The 14,875-nt window shown below is 38.9% G+C and overlaps 1 protein-coding gene across 11 annotated transcripts in view; it reads left to right on the forward strand.

The window, feature by feature from the left end:
- The window catches only part of ADGRL4 (adhesion G protein-coupled receptor L4), a 99,148-nt gene that overhangs the window by 58,331 nt on the left and 25,942 nt on the right, over positions 1-14,875 (forward strand). For 10 of the 11 annotated variants that reach the window (XR_012160436.1, XM_073357257.1, XM_073357260.1 and 7 more), the window contains 7 exons: positions 4,919-5,074; positions 5,637-5,707; positions 7,549-7,728; positions 7,816-7,999; positions 10,608-10,724; positions 12,832-13,025; positions 14,274-14,444. Coding sequence is in view for 10 of the 11 variants with exons in the window: in XM_073357257.1 (XP_073213358.1) it covers positions 4,919-5,074; positions 5,637-5,707; positions 7,549-7,728; positions 7,816-7,999; positions 10,608-10,724; positions 12,832-13,025; positions 14,274-14,444 (1,073 nt within the window). In the remaining variant the exon portion in view is untranslated. The remainder of the gene's footprint in view (positions 1-4,918; positions 5,075-5,636; positions 5,708-7,548; positions 7,729-7,815; positions 8,000-10,607; positions 10,725-12,831; positions 13,026-14,273; positions 14,445-14,875) is intronic. The other variant, XM_073357253.1, reaches the window with a different exon arrangement.

Below are 14,875 nucleotides of genomic sequence, written 5' to 3' on the forward strand. Positions count from 1 at the left end.
CCCGATCCTTCAACCATCACTTATGAATCTTCTCACTAAAGACTACTCATGTGAGTTAGAGTTACAAGACTGGGCTTTTGGTGCCCAAACTTGCTCTGATTGTAGATAATCGGAGAATGAATGGGCTCCTAGCTATAAACCTCAGGTGGAAATGGATCACTTTCTAAAAGCATTGATAAGCTGTTGTCTCCTGTGTGGTCTAAAGTTGCACATGCATCTAAAATAGAATGACCCCCTCAAAACCCTACAAAAAGTACAAAAGAAAACTTAAACTGACACTGTTAACATTTTTAAAAGCAACATACAATCTACCTTGAAATGGCAGTAAAATCGTTGATGGCACCTACAAATCATATTGATTTAAAGAAAATATGAAGGTGATCAGTACCTTTAGTTATCTACTCCAGTAACTATTTTCTCCAGTAAATACTGTATTAGCTAGGTTTCATATATATTCATTCAGTATAGACAACTTAGCTGCAGATAAACTATTTGTATATACTCCTTAGCATCTTTGATGCCTTGTCCATGAGCTTCCACTTCTGTTTTTAAAATCCTGCTTCCTCATTAAGGTCTCCATTACAACTAATATGTGACAACAGTATGAAAAGAAAGGTAATTTATATAAATACCTAATAATGACAAATAAATGATTTGGGCTTATGAAAAACAAATTATCATATGTTGCAAGACAAGTATAATAACCTTGAAAAACTTGTAATGGTAAGTGACATAGCAACCTGATACTTAGCAATGATGATCTGGAATACGTTCAATTATTTATGCACTTCTCTAGGAGGTATAATTTTTAGGAAAGGAAGGTTGCTATTAGTCATCTATTGATTTTAATACCAACTTTATAAGTGTTGTTATAAATCAAACTATTAATAGATTATTTTAGCACACATTCGAATCAGGCATTTCAGGTTGTTGTGAAGTTTGTCATTTATTGATATTTCACAATGAGCTGCATGCTGGAGATCTTGTTAGGACTTACACATCCTTCTCTTCATAGCTGAGAAGGCCAAGAAAATCCCTGGAGGTAAGGCTCATCTGTGGAACCATTATGCAGACTGGTGTTGTCATTGTTTTCTCACCCTTGGCTCTTCAATTTAATCCAAGTGCATCTATGTTACAGTAGTGGGACACTGAGTGACATTTATGTGCTCCAAAAAAGAGCCATACAATTAATTGATGTGAATGGATTATTTAAATGCCGGGACTAGTGTCTTTGGCCCCATGCGTTCAAATGACAGCATTTGATTATGATTTACCTTTTGTGTAGGAATATCTCACATGGTACTTCTCTTTTTGTTTTCCTCACTTTTATCAATCCACTGAGATTTGACATGGTTGACACCTCAGCAGGCAGGTCATAAAAAACCATTCAGGTATAAATAATGCAAAAGCCCATATGATGAAGTCAAATGACTCAATATTTGTTAATTAAGTATAGAAATGAATTATCAACATAATACAGATGTCAGCAACTTAGTCTCACACTTGATCTTTCAAAATAACTCTTAGTGCCTTCCAGTGTGATTATGGCACCCTGTAATTGTCTAGGAAGGCCTCAGTCTAAACCAGTAGAAGATAGGAGGCTGTGGGGACCGTGGATAAAGCAATAAAAAAAAGTAGGGTGAGATGGTTCTTAGACTCCTCCATTAAATGTTCAAATGCCATGTACAATTCCATGTACAAAAGATTTTTTAAAGCATTTATCTGATTTTTTTAACCAGACATGCTTGCCATTGGCAAATTATGTTCTATTAAATTACCAACAAATGATTCCCACCAAAAGCAGAAGCCCTTTGAGTATTCCTCAAATGCCTTTATGTATCTTTGCCTCCCTCCCCGCACTCAGACAAGTAAAATCTTTTTTTCTCCCTCCATTCTCATTGTTCTTCTTCCTCTGTTCTTCTAATATTTATTTTTTATTGTATTAACCCGTCCCTACCATTGTCTCTTCCTTCCAATTCCAAATGTCTCCCATTCTTCTTTATTCCCTGAATTTCTCCCTTCTCTCTCTAGTCCACATACCCTGACTTCTACTTTCCACAAATGTATTCCCACTCCTCCTTATCGGTACTCTCCCCTTTCTGTGCCAAATCCAGTCATTCTTCTTTTTCTTACCCATTTTTGCCTCACACATTCTCTGCCTCACAGAATCACTGTCACCAGAAATCCACTCTCTAATCTAACCAGTACCAGCACTGAAAACCAATGATCAGTTCCTCAAAACTAAAAGCCTATTTCATAATGTAGTGCCAATCTTTAAAAAAGGGAAGAAGGAGGATCCTGGGAACTACAGGCCAGTCAGCCTCACTTCAGTCCCTGGAAAAATCATGGAGCAGGTCCTCAAAGAATCAATCCTGAAGCACTTGCATGAGAGGAAAGTGATCAGGAACAGCCAGCATGGATTCACCAAGGGAAGGTCATGCCTGACTAATCTAATTGCCTTTTATGATGAGATTACTGGTTCTGTGGATGAAGGGAAAGCAGTGGATGTATTGTTTCTTGACTTTAGCAAAGCTTTTGACACGGTCTCCCACAGTATTCTTGTCAGCAAGTTAAGGAAGTATGGGCTGGATGAATGCACTACAAGGTGGGTAGAAAGCTGGCTAGATTGTCGGGCTCAACGGGTAGTGATCAATGGCTCCATATCTAGTTGGCAGCCGGTATCAAGTGGAGTACCCCAAGGGTCGGTCCTGGGGCCAGTTTTGTTCAATATCTTCATAAATGATCTGGAGGACGGTGTGGATTGCACTCTCAGCAAATTTGCGGATGATACTAAACTGGGAGGAGTGGTAGATATGCTGGAGGGGAGGGATAGGATACAGAAAGACCTAGACAAATTGGAGGATTGGGCCAAAAGAAATCTGATGAGGTTCAATAAGGATAAGTGCAGGGTCCTGCACTTAGGACGGAAGAACCCAATGCACAGCTACAGACTAGGGACCGAATGGCTAGGCAGCAGTTCTGCGGAAAAGGACCTAGGGGTGACAGTGGATGAGAAGCTGGATATGAGTCAGCAGTGTGCCCTTGTTGCCAAGAAGGCCAATGGCATTTTGGGATGTATAAGTAGGGGCATAGCGAGCAGATCGAGGGACGTGATCGTTCCCCTCTATTCGACATTGGTGAGGCCTCATCTGGAGTACTGTGTCCAGTTTTGGGCCCCACACTTCAAGAAGGATGTGGATAAATTGGAGAGAGTCCAGCGAAGGGCAACAAAAATGATTAGGGGACTGGAACACATGAGTTATGAGGAGAGGCTGAGGGAGCTGGGATTGTTTAGCCTGCAGAAGAGAAGAATGAGGGGGGATTTGATAGCTGCTTTCAACTACCTGAAAGGGGGTTCCAAAGAGGATGGCTCTAGACTGTTCTCAATGGTAGCAGATGACAGAACGAGGAGTAATGGTCTCAAGTTGCAGTGGGGAAGGTTTAGATTGGATATTAGGAAAAACTTTTTCACTAAGAGGGTGGTGAAACACTGGAATGTGTTACCTAGGGAGGTGGTAGAATCTCCTTCCTTAGAGGTTTTTAAGGTCAGGCTTGACAAAGCCCTGGCTGGGATGATTTAACTGGGAATTGGTCCTGCTTTGAGCAGGGGGTTGGACTAGATGACCTTCTGGGGTCCCTTCCAACCCTGATATTCTATGATTCTATGATTCTATAGTCCCCCCATCCATTCTCTATTTGTTCTCTCCTAAGCCCCTCTTATCAGCATGAGCCCCTCCATCAATTCATCAATGTTTGCACTCTCCCGCAAGCACTGTTTCCCCCCAACCCCTATCCAATGTATTCAGTTATCCCCAATTCACCAGTTTAATTTTGGCCCCTTTCCCAGTTCATCAGTTCTGTTTTCCATGTCCACAAGCCTTCAATTCAATTATCAGCCCCTCCTCTTCTAAATCTTTACATGTATTGGCTTCTAACTACAAATTAATCAATTCTTTTTTGGTCCTTCCTCTTTCCAGCCTGTTCAGTTCTTCCCTCCTCCCCCAGTACATAATTTCTCAGATCCCCACCCCACTGTTCACAATTACTCAGTATAGTTCCAAGGCTCAGTGTGTCAGTTGAATTCTTTGGTCGCTATCCCCAGTCAGTCAATATAATGCAAGACCCTCTTTCCCATGCATCAAATCAGTTTTTGCCCTGCCTTTCCAAATCCATCAGTTCACAGCTTTCCTTCCAACAATTCATCAGTTTAATTCTCTGACCCACTCTCACTCTGTCAATTGAATTACTGAACTTACCTACCCAAATTAATTAGGAAGGAATCATCAATTGTAGGAAAATTAAGTTTAAATGTGGATAAAATAGACAAGTCAAGCACTTTGAAGAGCCTTTGACTTTAATATTAGATTAACTAGACAGGCAAATTGATCCATTAAATACTAAAATAATAAAGCATTGATTTTAAATCAAAAGGCTGTGTATACCAGTTTCCTCTGTCTTTCCTAACTGAATAATAAGGTAGTACAATCTATTTTAGTATGATATGTAGAAAAAATAGGTTTTAGATTATTTTCATCATACATAATCTAGTATTTTGATATTGTTGAATTAACTTGTAAACTCACCTTTAAAACATGAAAAATACAGTATATGTACAAAGAAGGTTTTTTCAGTGAACAGTTGTTATAGCTGTGCAAAAAATCAGCAGTCTCTCATTGAAGAATATTTTTAATATTAAAGAGATGCTTAATTGTGCTTTATTGTCCCTAACCCTAAGTGATATAATTAGCAGATGTCTTTGCCATTCAATTTGGCTTTTTTAGCTTTTTGCTATTTTTTCTTTAATGTTATTTTGTGAAATCTTGATGTGAAATTGCTGTATGCATAACTTATCAACAAGGCAGCAAGTGTTAGTCTTTAAATACTTAATAAAAAATTCAATTTCTCACAATATTTGCAGATATAGATGAGTGCAGTGAAGCAGTAACTATTGCCTGTGGAGATCATGCGAAATGTGAAAATGTGGATGGAGGATATAACTGCTCCTGTAAGGAAGGTTATCAACCATCCACAGGAAAATTACAGTTTAAGCCAAATGATGGCACTTCCTGCCAAGGTAAATGATATTATAAAGGTTTATGTGTTATTATAGAACTACATCTTCTGAGAAACCCACCAGTGTCTCTTTATCTTCAGTTAGATTAATCAGCCAGACATGAAAAAGAGGCAAGACACTCATACCTACATTTTCTAAGAATATCATTGAGATGTACTCTTAGCAATATATTTGTACTGAACAATATGATGAAATCTGTTCTATATTGAAGACCCAACCTGACATTGTGTTGATGTGTATTCTAAACTGTATAAGTCTGATTTCTTCTCTCACTCATACCAGTGTAAACAGTGCATCAATGGGCCAAATTCTCTGCTGGTGTAAATTAGCAAAACTCCACTGAAGTAAGTGGAGCTGCTCCCATTGAAACCAGCAGAGAATGTGGCTTGGTGCCTTTATACCAGTGTCAAACCAGTAAGTGAGGTCAGAATCAGGTCCTAATAGTTTATGCTTGTGAATGATCCATATGCATGTGCAAGTTCCAAATACTGTAGAGGTTTGAGTTTTCTTATATAAGAACTGTTATACTGTAATTGATTAGTCTTCTTTTTAATTTCTACAGAAAATCCAAAGGCAAACTGCAAGTTACATAATGACTGTATAACTGAAAATATTACTAGAACATTAGCTGAAGTAAGTAGCAATGGTTTATAGATTAATTTGCAAATTCTTTTATTTTTTTCTCTTTTAAAATTGTTATTTCAATTATAATATCTATTGAGGCGCTTTTAACAAATGGTTGAAGAAGATATAATTGAACGTAAGCATATATATAGAAGTCTTTTTAATACTTCCAGCTTATTTGAAATGGGTTATGTATTTGAATCGCAGTGTTAATTTGCCTGCAAGCTTTGTTTTGTTTGTATCTCCAGTGAACTAAATCATGTTTTGCATAGAATTCAGAAGTGTGGTAATCACTCAACAGTTTCTGAATGGCAAGTTCTTGAAATTACACCTTTCTACATTTAATTATGTGCAGCTATTTGTTTGTTCTGAATGAAACCTAGAAAGATAATTTATAGAGGCAGTGAAGGCAAGTGACAAAATATAAAATAGAGCAATAATACACTTGGGTACCAATATTTTTCTCTCCTTCAAAACACTGTGTGTTAGGCTGCATGTGAAAGAACTGGGGAACCAGATTTTTACCCAGAAGCTTACATTTCAAACAGCAAATTAAATAAACTGGTGAGTCCGCAAGACTATCTGTTTCTGATTTGACTGAGTAAGTGAATCACCATGGGCGTGTTTGCTTTTTATCTCAAGCAGTTTGCCTCAATGATCAGATTTAAAAGAACCCAGTCTTTTAACATAAGAGGTTTGATTTCTTCAGTTTTAAGGTATACATTATATTAACATGCTTACTGTAAATTAAGTAGAGAAGACAGAATAAGTACAACATCTGAACTTAAAACCGAATGGCTGTCTGTTTTTAAACCTGTATTTAAACTAGGGTTTTAAACCTGTGTTTAAACTGGGTCAAAACCTTGAATCTAAATTTTGAAGAAAAATTAATGCTTTAAATTTGAGCCCTTGGATCTGAACCTACCCCTGTAGTTTTGATTCTGAGTTAGATCAAAAACAGAAAGAGGCCTGTTTTCCAGTTCCATTAGGATGCAACCAAAGATAAAGTCCGGATCTCACGAGAGCACTGTCTCAGGGGATATTCACCTTTGAGGTCACAGGAATCTCACCAAATTGGATGATCTCATGAAGTTTCTACTATTTAGGGATGAAATCTCATTGGATTTCAATGCCAGGAAATCTGAAACCCTTCTCTGATTCAGCCATGACACTGAATTCAGAACTCTAGCCTAAACCTCATACAGATCCAGATCTCAATCTTCTCAGCCCATTACTACTATAAATATTTGTGTACAAATGTTTCCATCTAATTATTTTATATTAATATTTTCAGTAGGGAAGTAATTTAATAGTTTTCAACCCTTAGCAGTGAGGATTAAGAATGCAATAGAATTTTGGTAATCTGTGTGCTTTATAGTCCTCATTTTTAAAAAAAACTGGCTATCTGTTTCCACCTCTCAGCAAAGATTTAACAGAAGAGGCTGTAGGTAAGTTGCCGTACTACTAAGACTTAATTATTTTTACAAAATATGCAACAAAACATTTACTAGTACATAATGGAGCATTATTCTAAATAAAACTGAGTTGTACTGGTCAAAATAAATTAAGACGGTATGCTGATTATGTATTATACTTTTACGATGGCTATTTGCCTGGTCAAATTCTGGCATGCCTAATCAATTGGAGTAGCTCCATAAGTAGACCCACTGACCTGCTGTGCCCTGTTTGTGTGCAGAAGCTGGCCCTTATTCACTAATTCACACAAATCCTTAATTTATTTCCCCATCGTTTGTGCAACTCTTGTGTTCTCAAAAAGTCACCCGTTGTGACTTTGCTGGTTGAAATGCCAGTGGAATCTCCTAAGTATACTGATTTCCTGTTTCTTTCAGATTAGGACTATAAAAGAACCCTTGGCTTTCCTGCAAGAAATCAATAGGAACACTGTAGGACAACTTTCACCTGTAGATGTGATTTCATATGTGGAAGCATTATCTGTATCTTACCCATCACTAAGTACCATGAATAACACAATTTCTGACAAGGAAGCACTTACTAATATGACTATTAATGTAAGTGACTTGAGCCTTACTATTGTATTTTTTTCTTTTATAAATAGCATAAGGCTTTTGTGCTCAAAAATATTTTTATACTGACAGGTTTTTGTTAACACCGTGAACAATTTTGTTCAAAAGGAAAAAATTACAGTTTGGGAAGCACTCCCTACAGATAACAGGAGAACAAGTCTCACTAAGCTGATGCATGCTGCGGAACAGGCAACGCTGCTCATGTCACAGAACTTCAAAAAGACAACACAGCTAGATGTTAATGCAAGTGAAATGGGTAAGAAAAAGAAAATGAATGTAAGTGATACTTTAGATGTGAATTACACTATGAAGTTTTTTCAGTATAAACTGTTGAGATTAAAGTAGTGTTATGGGAACCCCACAGATTTTGGTTTGTATGAGCAACCAAAAAACACCTACAGATTTTGGGCCAGACGCTCGGCTGATGTAAATCAGCTAACTTGATTGACTTCAATGAAGGTAAGACCAGGTGTAAAAGCTGAAGATCTAGCTTGGTTCTTAGAGGGATGATGTAGCGGATCATGCTTTCAGCTCTGAATGTTTCCCAGTTCAACCCTCACTCATGACCAAAGTGGCAGTCATCTTTTAGCAAATCATTGTACATCTTGAACAGATGCATTAAAAACACCAACAGAATGAAAATTAGAGTTGCTAACAGAACTCTACAAGCCATGTTTTGTTTTATTTTTGATTCAGGAAAAGCAATGTAAACAAACTTTGAACTAGTCTGTGCTTTGAAGGCCCAGCCCTGTGTTGGTGATGGTACAGCTGTGTTTTGAGTTTCAGGAAAGCTCAGAGAAGGATATTGGAGAAGATCTCAACTTGGCTCTCATGACTTTCCACTATCTCCCTCCATGTATCAGTTGCTTGTCTTCTGTATTGTGGTCTTAGGAAGACACTAAGAGTGGGATTTTCAAAAGTTCTCAGCTTTGGTCTATTTCCTCTCACTGAAGTCAGCGATGCAGTGAAGATAACAGTGTTACTAGAGGTTTCAGTGGGAGCAGAGTAAGGCGAGTGCTGAACACTTTTTGAGACTCTATCCTAAGACTATGGGTATGTTTAAACTACCCGCCGGATCAGCGGGCAGCGATCAATCCAGCGGGAGTCGATGTATCGCGTCTAGTCTAGACACAATAAATTGACCCCAGAGCGCTCTCCCGTCAACTCCTGTACTCCACCACTGCGAGAGGTGCAGGAAGAGTCGATGGGGGAGCGGCAGCAGTCGACTCACCACAGTGAAGACACCGCTGTGAGTAGGTCTAAGTACATCAACTTCAACTATGTTATTCACGTAGCTGAAGTTGCGTAACTTAGATCAATCCCCTCTCCCCCCTCCCCCCGCAGTGTAGACCAGGCCTAAATTATTGTTTCCCTTTTTTTGATTGTGACCAGCCATTCTGCTTTCCTCCTTCCAGAGCAACTCATATATCCTCTGATTGACCCGGTTTCCTGGTCTGGTGTAGTAAAATCCAGTATTCCTTCCCCTGGTCACATCAATCTCACCCTTTACAGATCACTCCCCAAATGCACCGTGATACTGAGAAAAAACCTGCCTCAGTTTCTGAGGAAGCACAGATCCTTTTCCTTCTTTCACTTCAGTGAGATTTGCTGCTGTCAGATGAAATGAGGGAGAGAACACAGTGGTTCATTCTGTCTCATACACTCCAGGGAGCCTGTTGCATTTGTAATTTGTAGCACAGATGGACCCAGTTGTATGGCCAACTGTGGGACCAGTTTACTAGGCCACACCCGAAAGAGAGCAGATGCTAATACAGGGACCCAATGGAGAGCTTTGAAAATTTCAGTCATTTTCTGGCAAAGTTTTGTTTGAGAATCTGAATTTATGGGCACTTATCCAAACTGAACCCAAGCTCTAAACCTTTTGAAGTTTTCCCATTACTACTCAGCACTACAAACATCTTACCCACAATGCTGATGTGTTTCTCACAAACTTATTTTTGAGACCAGTCCCACAATAATATCTCATTCTCCATTGGATTTCATGGCACAGCTTCTTTAACTACAGGCTATCCAAAACTTCAGCCGCGAAGAACTATTTCTTATGTCCTGACAAACATTTTCTGGCAGCTGGTCTATTGAAAAGCTCATATTGTTTTTGTGTGCTGCACTATAAGCAATGCAGATGGTCTAGTTTAGTGATTCTAGCCCATCAGTCAAGTTTTAGATTTTTTTTCTTTTTCTTTAAGGCCTGATTGACTTTTTTTTCCCCACTGTTGGTGATTGAAACTCTGCACTATAATGAACTGAGTAAAGAGCTCAGTGTCCTCTAATGTAGTTTTTGTCCTGAGGGGCGATGATTGTTTGTTTGTTTTTGTTTTGTTTGTTGACAGCACACGTCATTATTATTATTATTATTATTATTATTATTATGGTGCAATGTGCATTTCATACCAGGGAATGATAACTGTGAGGGTATTCACTTTTCAAAAATTGGCTTTTTCAAATGTTACTATTCAATGGAGCATTTTATCCTTTGCTTTTTATAATTGTGATTTGTGGTCCCTTTCAGAAATGAATTTTTAATAAAGCAATAGCTCTTCCTAAAGTAACCTACATTATTCTTTCCAGGGCCTAATTTAATGCAAAGTAAATAAAAGACCATATTTTTCATGGAAAGAATAAAAGGTATGAGAGAAAAATGTATGCATTAGAATAACAAAGTCTAGAGGTTTAAAGCAAACATGTACCATATTAATAGCATTTCTCCTTGAAATATTTGGCACAATGGTGTATTCTTAAAATTCACAATAATTATGCAATCCGATGTCACATTTATTAACCTAACTGTAAAATTATGTTAGACTGTAATGGAAGTGATTTGCATAGTATTTTTCTTTTTACAGCTCTCAAGGTTTTGGCTTTTGATTCGCACCACACGAAACATATTCACCCTCATGCACGCATGGGAGGAGATTATATAAAGATATCTCCAAAGAAAAAGGAATCACCTAATTCTAATGGTAAGAAAAAGCCATTAAACAATAGCTTGTTTTAAGCAGCATTCCTGGTACCTACTTGCTGGCAAAAATCAGATGCATAATTCACTAACTGTGCAGTTGTGATGTTGATAGCAATAGAGAAAGACATTTGTAACACCTTGTTGTCTAGCCCTGTGTCCTATCTGCTCTACAGCTTCCACTGCTGTAATGCACCGCAGGAAAATTATGCCTCTTGTTTTTGTATGAGTACAGCCCTCCATTTTTTTTTTATTACAATATGTTTTAAATGTACTAAAATACTAATGATCATACTGGCACATCTAAAGCACTTTACATGGAAGCATATTGCTGTAGCTATCGTAAAGCTTGAGGTGCATGTACGTATATTAAAAATATGTAAAGTAAGATCCAAGTGTAACTAGCCCATCCAGACTGACCCCAACCCCCAAGGAATGAACTGATCAGCAGCACAATAAAACTTCCCATTCCCAACCATCCCACACATCTCAACCCACTCCTCAGCAAAAAGAAAGCCAAGACAGTAGACAAGTCTTACAAGCTGTCAGAGTTGGATTAAGTGGAAGGAATGACTTGCAGACTCAGTTATCCCTCCTGAAAATACCCCATCAAATGTCCTTTGAAACCAAGATGCTGTTACCCTGATTGCTGTGGTGGGAGTACCACACAGAGACGTACGAAAGTGATGGTGGCTATATTGAGAACCTAGAGGGATAATATACCATTTATGTGAAATCCCCTCACACATGACAATCTATCCCCCTAAACTGAAACACATCAGCTGTGTAATAGCACATGGCACCACTGTATAACACTTTAGGACAGCCAGTGAAGAAAAAATGTCTAACTGAAACAAGGTGGAGAATTTTGGCAGGCATAATGTATCAAAATGATCTGCGAGAGATGGTGTAGTACTGCGCTTCTCAAACTGTGGGTTGGGACCCTAAAGTGGTTTGCAACCCCATTTGAATGTGGTTGCCAGGGCTGGCGTTTTACTCGCTGAGGTCTGGGGCTGAAGCCAAAGCCCAAAGGCTTCAGCCCTGGGCAGTGGTGCTCAGGCTTCAACTTAAGCCCTGGGAGGTGGAGCTCAGGTTACAGCCCCACCTCCACTGTGCCCTCGATTGTGTAGTAATTTTTGTTGTCAGAAGGGGGTCACAGTGTAAGGAAGTTTGAGAACTGCTGGTGTAGTGCAATGAGTAGGGTACTGGCTTCTGGGATTTAGAAGACCTGAGCTCTGTCTCTGGCTCAACCACAGATCCACTCGGTGACCTTGGGCAAGTCACTTCACAACTCACTGTATCTCTGTGTCCTCTTCCAGCACTAGCGTATCGTATCTTGTTTAGTTTGTAAGCTTATCTGGGCAGGGACTTTCTTACTATGTGTTTGGACAGCACTTAGCATAATGAGATCCTGATCTTAGTTGGGGCCTTATAGTGTCACTGAAATATGGATAATAAGAAGAAATGAGACTTTTGCCAGAACACCAGAATTAGTGCCCCAAATCTGGCAAAACCAACCTTGAGTTCTTTCTCCATCTTTACCTGGGTTTGCAGTCAATCAAAACCTCACTCCCAAACGCCACAGAAGGACATGGTATCTGTACTGACTCAGGAGGAAGCATTCTACATATTACTGGGGGTTTCTGTGCCTTGCATGTCTCCTATCCAGCCACTGACCAGGCATGAAATCCTGGGTGCAGTAAAAGTAATGGCCACATTCCCATTGACTTAAAAATGGGGCCAGGATTTCACCCCAATATTAACATTGTTTATCTTACAAGATCTGACACATGACCTGCAGCCGGAGGTAGTATTGCTTCAAGCATACATTGCTCCAGAAAAAAATATGCATCTACCCTGTTGGAATACCCAATATAAACTCGCATTTTTAATTCCAATGGACATTATTACCTTGTTTTAAATCAGGCTATATTTCACTGTCTCTAAACCATTTTTGTAAGTATTCCACAAAGATTCCATCTGTTTTGCATATTTTATGCCATAGCAGTAATAATGTCTATTGTTTATTGTTCCCTTAATGTCTTCAATTTTGTTCTACTATTAAAAAAAAAACCCCACAAACTACTAAACACAGTCTGTTTGATTGATAGGCACTGTTGCAGTTGTGTTTCTGAGGTATAGCAATATTGGTCCTTTGCTTTCATCATCTAAAAACTCCTCATCGAAAGATAGTTCAGAGCAGAGAGAGACAGTAAGCTCATCAGTTATTGCTGTTGCAATTAATTCAAATCCACCTACACTCTATGAGCTTGAGAAAATAACATTTACTTTAAAGTACTTCAAGGTAAGATTTTTTTTAATCAACATCTGAAGAAAGGAAAACAGTACTGTAATTATTTGATGTGATATAGCTGTACCTGCAGGATATGTTGGCTACCATGGGAAAATGTTGCTAGAATATGTCAACAGTAATAACTACAGAGTCACTGGGCTGTAAAGGTGGGGAAAAAGTTATGAGTGCGATCAGAGAATCCTTCCGGCTTCTGACCTTTCTGTATTTAGGATAATCTCGCCAACAGTTGGTCAGATGATTAGAGCTATAGCCATAAAAGGGAAACACTTCAAATCAGATTGAAGCAGATTTCCGTAGGAGAAGTGACTGCAGAACCTTTTTGTTGTGTGCACGTTACCGAGTGTAGCACATCAGGGCCCTGGCCCGTGCCATACCATGACTGGCACTCCGAGGTCTTACCCCAAATACAAATAATAATAATATGGGTCTTGGCAGTTGCTAGCATCACATTTGATGTCAGTGTGTTGATGTTGGGCCAGAAATGGCCTTAAGTGCCAATTAACCTGACTCCCTCCTCCTCCTCCCCTGCCCACCTGACCCTCTGGCTGGACTTATAAAATGTAGAGGAGAAATCTATTTTCTCCCTGTGCTGTGACTATTGCAACACAAGATAATTTATGAGCAGTGAGCTAAGCCTCAAGTCCTTTTCTAGTTCACATTACTTGTAGATGGAGGCACCCCAGGTTGCTTTACAAGTGCCCAAGGTCTTCAGTGTGACAGAACAGAAAGACCCATGTTGCCTTCGGGCTGCAAATGAAGAGGCAGGAAATGAGAAGGAAAGAATGGAACCAAGCTGTTCTATTGGGTAGGATAGGGGCAGCAATGTGGCTGTAATGTTGCAAGTTGTTCCATTCAATAGGTGCATGTATGTATGTATATATAGCTGTGTACCAGATATAAGATTCTGACACCTTTTTAAGTGCCAGGAAGGTTGGGTAATTGGGTCAGTCCAGCTTGTTTAGCCTGCTGTTAACTAGGTGAAACAGGTATTTCAATGTTGTGCCATTTTTAATTGCCTGGGATAGATTTGTTTGTTTGTTTTATGTTTTGATTTATGTTCTGAGGGTTGGTTTGGGGTGGGGGGCAGGTTGTGTCTAGGTTGGGGTTTTATTTTTTTCTTGAACCTTCCTTCAGTCAAATACAATGTTTAATGAATTGTTCTGGCTAATGTAACAACAGTCTCTTGATGGAAAATTTCCTGCCTTTCACCATCAGTAAAACATCTTATTTCTCTTCCAGACTGCAGATAAGGATATTAAATGTGCATTTTGGAACTACTCAGCAGATACAATGAATGGCAACTGGTCTACCGAAGGCTGTGAGCTGACACACTCCAACACTACTCATACCTCATGCAAATGTAATCATCTGACTCATTTTGCTGTTTTGATGTCTTCAGGCGGCTCTCTTGTAAGTGCTATTTTTCACTTAGTGTTTTACCAGATACTTAGATCTCATTTAATGTGTTTTTTTTTTCATTACCACTAATATACTTCCCCTCCCCCAAGCCTCCTTTTGGTTCCATCTCTTTTTCCTCATTCAGCAAACACACAGTTTATTGTGAACAGTGCAAACACAATTCCTCCAATTTCTGTCTGAATTTCTTTGTGTCCATTTTGCAGTATGACAGGACAGTGATGCAGCAAAGAATCTTGTTTCAAACCTGCAGTCTGTGGCTTTTTATTTCAAAACCCACTTCAAGGCTACAATGTGATTTAACTGGTATCTGAAGTGGTCAGCAAGACATATGGCCTGGGATTTTTCTCACAATGCTTTTTGTCATATATTTGTCTTGATATCTAAAAATCTGGACTGTCTCCTTTAAATGTATCCCCTGAGTT

Source organism: Lepidochelys kempii, chromosome 8, assembly GCF_965140265.1.
Source record: "Lepidochelys kempii isolate rLepKem1 chromosome 8, rLepKem1.hap2, whole genome shotgun sequence".
In the NCBI taxonomy this organism is placed as follows: domain Eukaryota; kingdom Metazoa; phylum Chordata; order Testudines; family Cheloniidae; genus Lepidochelys; species Lepidochelys kempii.